We start from the raw sequence: 8,788 nt of genomic DNA, 5'->3' as shown, positions 1-8,788 counted from the left end.
GACACCGTGGAGACTCACAGCATGTGGAGGCTCATGCTACTCTCCGCGATCCACGCACAACTTACCACACGCCCCATTGAGAGCGAGAACCACTAATCGCGACCATGAGGAGGTTGCCCCATGTGACTCTACCCTCCCTAGCAACTGGGCGAATTTGGTTGCTTAGGAGACCTGGCTGGAGTCACTCAGCACGCCCTGGATTCAAACTCGCGACTCTAGGGGTGATAGTCAGCATCAAAGGATCTCAGCTTTCTAATGACTAGATTGAGATTTTACTCCACTCAGAGGCCGAGATATTCAATGAAACAATGAGGGTGGTGCATAAACTGAAAATTAGACAGAATGTCTATGGATGAGTACATCTGTGAGGGCTAAAATGTGTTATAGCGCCACCTACATTTCAGATCTGTATATTGTGATGGAATGTGATAGAGATAAATAATATTATAGTGCTTGCTGCCATCTAGTGGAATGAAATAAGACTTTTCAAAGTGAGATAAAGTGAACAGAACCAGAATGACATGCTTACAAATTTGGGACAACATGCACACACACAAAGATAAAAAACAAATTCTGTTTATCAAAAGATTATAAACACATACAATATTATTTATGAATAACTGGAGTCTTTTTTATTTTATTTCGGGGGTTTTCTGCAAAAATGTGACACATTTTCGCAATTAGTCCACAGTGTGCGTGAATGGTGAACTTTTTTTAAATTTGAATGTGAAAAATCGCAGGTGGCAGCGCAAAAATATATCAGAATTTAACGAGTTAGAGGCGGGAGCAAAGTATAGGCTTATCCAACCTGGTCTTTGAGCTGGCTGGTTCATTTTCAATGAGCCACAGGGTCTAGTGACACATTTGCTTTCTAAAGCTTAGATTCAATTATTTATACATATGGAACATAACATGCTTTTCAGGTTGTTAAACATATTAAATGGCTTGGAAAAAAACAGACAGTCCACAATCTGCAAGATTATCAATAGAAACCTATCAAACAAGGGCCCTCTTTCTCTGCTTTGGGGGAAAAAAAGATATCCAATTGTGTAGATTTATGTTCAGAATCATGCCATGACACTTTTTTGTAAGGACTATATTGGCAATGCATTTGATGAGATGTACAATGAATACAGTTGACTGACTAAACATATTTTGCCTGCAGTATTGCTGCATGAGGGGTTTTCTGACAAAATGTCTTGCAGCCACTGAGAGAGATTAAACCTTTATAAATAACAAATGATAAAAAAGATTAAGTGTCAAGCCAAGGATAGCTCTGTTTTCCCTCTTTAACGGTGGTTGGGTGTTTAAAAGAAAGCTGAAAGGTCATTTAAAGCACTTTACAACATAAAACTATAGGATTCAGTGTTAGTCAAAAAACATAAAATACAAAGACAGCTTAGAGAGTCAAATGTCTTAGTGAACTTTTCTAAAAGAAGATAAAAACAGAGAAAGAGAGAGGAGCTGATCCACTATAAATCCACTGAGCTGACAAAAGTAATAGCTAGGAAAATGTTAATGCTCCCTTTTCTCCAATGTGGACTCACATTTTTTCACCCGAGCAGGCAAGGTTAATAGGGCACTGGGTCTAAGAGTGATATTCTTCACATTGACAAATTTTCAAATATTAATTTCATTCTTTTAATTTTTTGCATCAAACAAATTAAATGTATCAAGAAGCTCTTGCTTTTATGGTAACACAATTAATCTGACCACATTTTGACCTGATTCTATAATGTGAAACCATACTGAACATGGTAGACAACAGATATAAGTCTTGGCTGACCCAAGAGTCAACTTCGGTGTCTGTGAACTTAAACAACTCTGAACTCTCCCTGAACCTCTCTCAAAACCAGATGGAGAGCTGCTTTTATTTCACAAGTCCCAAGAAGCACCCTGTCAACTCTCCAGACTCACAAACAAAAGATAAGAAATGTCACCACAATTGCTGTGATCCTTGGAGGTCATTGTCGTCTAAACTGTACTGAAATGCCCTCAAAAGCTTAGGTTAATTTAAGGTTACTTATTATAATGATGACTAAAGCTTCAGTGTAGCTACAGCAATTGTATGCATACAACTGGACAGTCAGTATAAAGAAATAAGCTAAAGTCTTTAAAACTGCCAACCCTTCCATATTAATGTAGGAATATACTACCCTGAAAATGCAAAAGGAAGTGACTACAAGTTTTGTCAATATGTGAAATCAGGTCTCTTAAACAATGCTCAGATTCATAGAAAAGTGAAGCTATTGTAAAGATATGGGTCTTTGTTTTTGTCCTCGTCCTTGTATGGCTCTTATTTTGAAGTTCTGCTTCTGTTCCTTATTGCTTCCAGATTGCTTCTTATCCATTTGTCTCATTAGCCTCATTAGTCTCTGTGCACATAAGCCCTCTTGTTTGCCTTTGGTGTTGTGAGATCTTGACCAGTGTTGGCTGTGATATGAGTTAGGTTTGTGTTCTTGTATTATCTAGCATCCTTGGTCTTGGTATTTTTATTTGTGTTTTTGCATTTTTGTTTTATTAAAATATTGCGTTTGGATCATAATTCTGCTCAACCTCTGACTCATGTTGTAGAAGACCTCGCCTCCTCATTGATCCAGCCGTGGAAATTTCTGCAACAGTGTACTGACTCAATAGAAGAGTACATTGAACTCTTTTGGCTAATTGTTTGTACTGGGGGGAAATAGCTTTAAAGGACATTTATTGTTTTGCATGATTCACAGGCCACCTTGACCCTGCCTAAATCCTCAGCCGCTCTGAACCTGCCTGACTCCCCGGCTGCCTTGCCCTTGCCAGAGTTCCCAGCGGCCTTGACCTCGCCCGTTGTTGCTTTTACCTCTCCCAAGTTCATTTCGCCACCTTGGTCTCCAACTTGTCCGCCGGCTCTGACCTGGTTTCCTGCTCGGCTGCCGGCTCCGCCCTGGTCTCCTGCTAGCCCGCCAGGTACGCCCTGGTCTCCAACTCGCATGCCGCTGCCCCGTGGTCTCCTGGTTGTCTGTCGTCGCCCCGTGGTCTCCTGATCCCCAGAGGTCCCTGCCCTCTCCTCATCCCCCGTGGTCTCCGCCCTCTCCTGAATCTTTTTGGTCTCCGCACTCTCTCTCTCATGCCTTTTTGTTTTGCAGGGGCATCAGGAGCCACCCTTTAGGGAGGGCTCTATAAAGATACTGGGACTTTGTTTTTGTGTTTGTCCTTGTATGGCTCTTATTTTGAAGTTCTGTTTGGTCTTCGTTTCTCTCTTATTGCATCCAGATTTCTACATGTCTACTAGTCTCAATAGTCTCTGTGAATATAAGCCCTCTTGTTTGCCTTTGGTGTTGTGAGATCTTGTCCAGTGTTGGCTGTGATATGAGTTAGGGTTGTGTTCTTGTATTGTCTAGTCTTCTTGGTCTTGGTCTTAGTCTTAGTCTTTTTATTTGTGTTTTTGCATTTTTGCTTTATTAAAGTAATGCATTTGGATTGTCATTCTGCTCAACCTCTGACTCATTATTACTGCTATTTTATAATCCACATCATCTTTTTGGATTGTCGGCTGTACAATCAAAATCTTTGATGCCAGTTTTCAGTGTTGGCATAGTTACTACGTTTTGTATTTATAGGGCTGTGTAAATCTGTAAATGGCAATGCTTGAAGATTCTATAAGCTTCTATACAAAAACCATATTGTATTGTGAGGATTGTGGATTGGGAGAAATGTTCTAAAACTTCGCAGTGTTGAGCAAAAACATTAATGCTTTCGTTGTGCTGTATCAAGACATGCAATTCCTCAGTTCCAAGAATAAAATTATTCATGCACAAATAAAGAATTTTACATGGGGCCTTTTCTGAAGTGAAACAAGAAAACGAATCAGCCGAACACTGCTATAGAAATGTAAGAATTCATGGGTTTGTAAAAATGGATGGTGGATATGCAATCCATCAGAGATTAATAATACTGATAATATTTCCCCACTATTTGCAAATTATTTCCTGGGCTTTCCTGGGTATTTAAAAAAACAAAATAAATAATTCCTCATCTCCATGCAGATACCTCAAAGTGTTTGGAAGCAAGATCATAATCTCAGCTCAAGTATGGTTATTTTGATGGTTGCCAAGCCATCAGAACTAGTGGTGGCTTAATATCTTTTTAAAAATGTGGTAGCAATCAAGATTTGTTTACATTTTATTCAGGCAAATAGCAAACTGCTTCTAATTATTCCCATTGTGACTATGGTTGTTGCAAGTCATGCAAAGGTTTATGCATTCTGTCCATTTGATTTACTTATATCCTTTGCTCTGTCCTCAACTTTAAGATATGCACTCTCCTAATCCTCTTTTAAAGATAATCTTCAAAACTTTGTAAACTTTGAAAGGAAGTAGCAATGAATGAATGCACAAGATCAGTAGTCAGAGTTAAATATAGCACATTTATTTTCTCAAGAGTACTCTTATCTGGCATCCCGCAAACATCATCACAGTGAATTTGCAAGTGGGGAGGTCGGTGCAAGGGCAGTGTAAATTCAGCGGCCGTCACTTTGAGCGTGGATCTGCTATGACCATAGTTTCACATCTGACCTTCAGACCTCAGACTGCCTGGTGATCACCGTTGCCAAATATTTTACACAAAATAAATGTATTTTTAAGGCCACAATAATGAAAAATATATGTTCCAAATATACATCTGGTTTGTATCCTGACAAGAAAAGACATTGATCAATAAAAGTGATCTGAAACATGTAATTTATTATGATTTTTATAAAGGATCTCCATTTTGTTGCATGAAAGTGCAATGTGGTGAAATTACTATCACTCTGATGCGTTGAATATTGCACTTTATGCTCTTTTGAAATCTACCTACATATCTTCATAAAGTTATCAATGCCTGTGATGATAACAGAATATTGATTGCCTTTACAAACGGATCTAGGTGCAGTGACACATGGCCAGTTCTTGTCTAAACTACGAACAGAGAAAACAAAACTGGCCTCTAATCAGTTATTACAGATTTATTGGGTCCCTCACCAATGTTTCCATCTGTAGTTGTAGTTTTAAAGGGCTTACTGATTATTTTATTACAGATATACCTTGGTTAAATCTACCAGTTTGTCAAATGTGTTTGCATCATTTTAGGGAGATGTCTTTATATCTTAAAATCAAGAGATGCTCATTTAAACTAATTGCTTGCTTCTGTATATTTTTTAAAAAGGGGGCAAAAGAATACTGCATAAAGATTTAGCTAATATGATTGTTTACAGAAATTATTTTTAAATTCACATTATGAACAGCACACACACAAAACAAGGACAAATTCAACCTTGAATAAAGTTTTATCTTCGAGGACATACAAAGACACTGTAATGTTTCTCTTGGAGATGTTAATTCACAATCTACAATGGCATCTTTCTAACCCTAACCCTAAGCCTAACCTAACCCTAACCCTAACCTAACCCTAAGCCTAACCTAACCCTAACCCTAACCTAACCTAACCTAACCTAAACTAACCTAACCTAACCTAACCTAACCTAACCTAACCTAACCTAATCTAACCTAACCCTAACCTAATCTACCTAACATAACCCTAACATAACCCTAACCTAACCCTAACCCTAACCTAACACTAACCTAACCCTAACCCTAACACTAACCCTAACCCTAACCCTAACCTAACCCTAACCCTAACCCTAACCCTAACTAACCCTAACCTAACCGTAACCTAACTAACCCTAACCCTAACCCCTAACCCTAACCCTAACATAAACCTAACCCTAACCCTAACCCTAACCTAACCCTAATCTAACCCTAACCTAACCCTAAACTAACCCTAACCCTAATCTAACACTAACCTAACCCTAACCGTTACCCTAAACTAACCCTAACCTAACCCTAACCCTAATCTAACACTAACCTAACCCTAACCCTAACCTAACCCTAACATAACCCTAACCCTAATCTAACACTAACCTAACCCTAACCGTTACCATAAACTAACCCTAACCTAACCCTAACCCTAATCTAACACTAACCTAACCCTAACCGTTACCCTAAACTAACCCTAACCTAACCCTAACCCTAATCTAACACTAACCTAACCCTAACCGTTACCCTTAACTAACCCTAACCTAACCCTAACCCTAATCTAACAGTAACCTAACCCTAACCCTAAACTAACCCTAACCTAACCCTAACCCTAATCTAACACTAACCTAACCCTAACCGTTACCCTAAACTAACCCTAACCTAACCCTAACCCTAATCTAACACTAACCTAACCCTAACCCTAACCTAACCCTAACACTAACCCTAACCCTAACCTAACCTAACCCTAACATAACCCTAACCATAACCCTAACCTTACCCAAACCCTAACCCTAACCCTAACCCTAACCCTAACCCTAACCCTAACTCTAACTTTCCTTTCTTTGATTACTGGCTGATACTTGGAGCCAGACATCAAGGAGGAATGATGGTCTCAAAATTCTTAGAGGAGATTCTGATTTCATGCACTAGATTTGATAAATGCGTCTAACAATTAAAAAATTAATAGGATGGATCTGGAAACAAAACATTTCAAGATTATCAGATGACCTACTTACAACAACGAATTACAAGCCATTGCATATTAAGGCCATTTCTTTCATTCACATTTGTAGAAATCTTTTGAGAGCTTAGGTAGGTTGAGACAACCAATGTATGTGAGAACAGCAAGTGGTATTGTTTCAGGATAATCAGCTCCTGCTTCTAATAAGGGGCTCTCGTTTCCCAAACCACACCCCGAAACAGCTCAAAGTTGACTTCATAACATGTTAGAGCAGAGGGGAAAATGTAGACATAATATACAGCTGCACAGCTGTCTCAAGATGGTGGCCACAAACTGCAAAACATAAGGAAGGTAGTGATAAATTATAAATAATGATAAAAAAATAAAAAGTATAGTATTGTGTTAGCATTCTGTTTGCTTTTCCAATTCATTTAGTTGTGTACAAGTAATTACAGTGTGAAGTTACATTGTAATAGTTTAAATATGATTGAAAATAGATCAGAGATATGCAAATAATTTCTAATTATGTGAATTTACTAAGGACTAAAGTGTTAAGTATATTAAGTATTACTAAAGTATTATTTAATAATGTTTGTTAATAGCATATTATTAATGAGAGTGTTGCCAATACCCTTACAGATTTGTCAAACATCATAACATGAAGTAATCAGAGCTAAAGCAGTAAAGTGGTTTAGTGTGGGAATGTAACTTCCAGCCAATCAGAATTCCGGGGACCTCCCCTGTCCTACTTTAACTCATGCTATAAATAAAATCCCCATCGATTGGGAAAGCATCACTGTCATTGGAGGGGAAAAAACCCCACTAAAATGCTGGATTCACTGACATTTCTATTTGAGAAATTATTTATTTTCTCAAATTTGAATCTTTTTAAAAGTCTATGGCAGGAGGAGGAGGAGGAGGAGGAGTGTGCGGTGAGATGTCCAGCGCTCAGGAGGGGAGATCTGCTGGAGGTTCAGCGCACTCTCTTCATTCATTATGGCATCTATCTGGGCGAGAACAGAGTCGCACACCTGATGCCTGACATCATACCTGTATTAACCAACAACAAACAGCTCATTCAATCAGTCGTCACCAACAAAAGGCTCATTTTAGGATGCATTTACAAAAACGCGAGTATACGTGTAGATTCGATTGAAGATTTTGCGTATGGAGCTCCGGTTCTGGTGAACGATATGGATATGAAAATGAAGTGTCAAGCACTGGCGAATGAGGACGTGGCAAGGAGAGCTGAGAAACTGATCGGCGCGATTCCATACAGTTTATTATGGAATAACTGCGAACATTTCGTGACGTACTGCAGGTACGGCACACCTGTGAGCCAGCAGACAGAGAGGGTGAGTTCCCTTATAATTAAAATACAATATGCACTATTATAATAAAATATAGGCTAAATATGAAATGATATAGTATTAAAATAGCCTGATGAGAAAAATGCATAAATACCCTCAAACTTAGAGGGATGTTAAAAAAATCTATAATTTTAATAGAATGGGTAGACCTACTTTGGATCAAAGACCAAAGCTGGAATTATATTGTAATGGTATTTTTTAAATGTATTTTCTTTTGCAGTTCTGCAACTGTTTGAAAACCATTATTCGAGACCAGAGAAGTGTGGCTTTAACTGTTGTGTTGGGAGTGATGTACACCATCTACTTTGGCCTCGCACCTTCAACTACACTGCCCACATTCCTGATTCCCTTCACTCTGTGGATGGCGGGCTGAATGACAGTCCTTACACTAAATCACAACACAGCACATCCCTTCCTTAAAGTGGATGATTACACAATAATGCAATGCATCAGTGCAGCAGTTTCCACTTTAAAGTGTGATTATGCAGTCAAACAGTGGTTTGCATTTTGCATTTATGAATGTTGAATGATAGGCTCTATCTTTTAAATAATTCATGACAACATGACTTTTACAAATTTGAAATTGAGCCTCTACAGTCATGTATTGACATATATTTTTACCGTTTAAATCATATACCTACAATTGAGAAAGCCGGCATTTCTGTAACATAAAGCAAAGTACAGAACGCATGCAAGGTGCCTTTTTTTGTATTAAGCAAGTGTGTAAATTCAACAGATGTGAATTTTGTACCACAAACTATGATTTATATGTGTACCTGTAGTTTTTATTTTTAAGATTGTTAATTTGTACAGTATAAAATATATTTTAATACAATAAGTTCGTGTGTTTACCTACTAAGACGTATAATAAGGAATAAACCAGAAAAAAAAGACCATTTGACAGA

The 8,788-nt window shown here is 38.2% G+C and overlaps 1 protein-coding gene across 1 annotated transcript; it reads left to right on the top strand.

Annotated features, from left to right (window-relative positions):
* Positions 1-7,329: 7,329 nt before the first annotated feature.
* On the top strand, positions 7,330-8,788 carry lrata (lecithin retinol acyltransferase a). Its single transcript, XM_051705080.1, has 2 exons — positions 7,330-7,868; positions 8,104-8,788. The coding sequence occupies exons 1-2, from the start codon at positions 7,341-7,343 to the stop codon at positions 8,254-8,256; spliced, it is 681 nt and encodes a 226-aa protein (XP_051561040.1). The 5' UTR covers positions 7,330-7,340; the 3' UTR covers positions 8,257-8,788.

This window comes from Myxocyprinus asiaticus, chromosome 8, assembly GCF_019703515.2.
Source record: "Myxocyprinus asiaticus isolate MX2 ecotype Aquarium Trade chromosome 8, UBuf_Myxa_2, whole genome shotgun sequence".
NCBI lineage: Eukaryota > Metazoa > Chordata > Actinopteri > Cypriniformes > Catostomidae > Myxocyprinus > Myxocyprinus asiaticus.
Note: the sequence above shows the minus strand (reverse complement) of the source record. Positions and strands in the feature narration are given on the sequence as shown.

Coding starts and splice junctions, on each gene's coding strand:
- lrata (XM_051705080.1), top strand. CDS start 7,341: ATGCTGGATTCACTGACATTTCTATTTGAGAAATTATTTATTTTCTCA. Junction 7,869..8,103: donor TGAGCCAGCAGACAGAGAGG/GTGAGTTCCCTT, acceptor TTTCTTTTGCAG/TTCTGCAACTGTTTGAAAAC.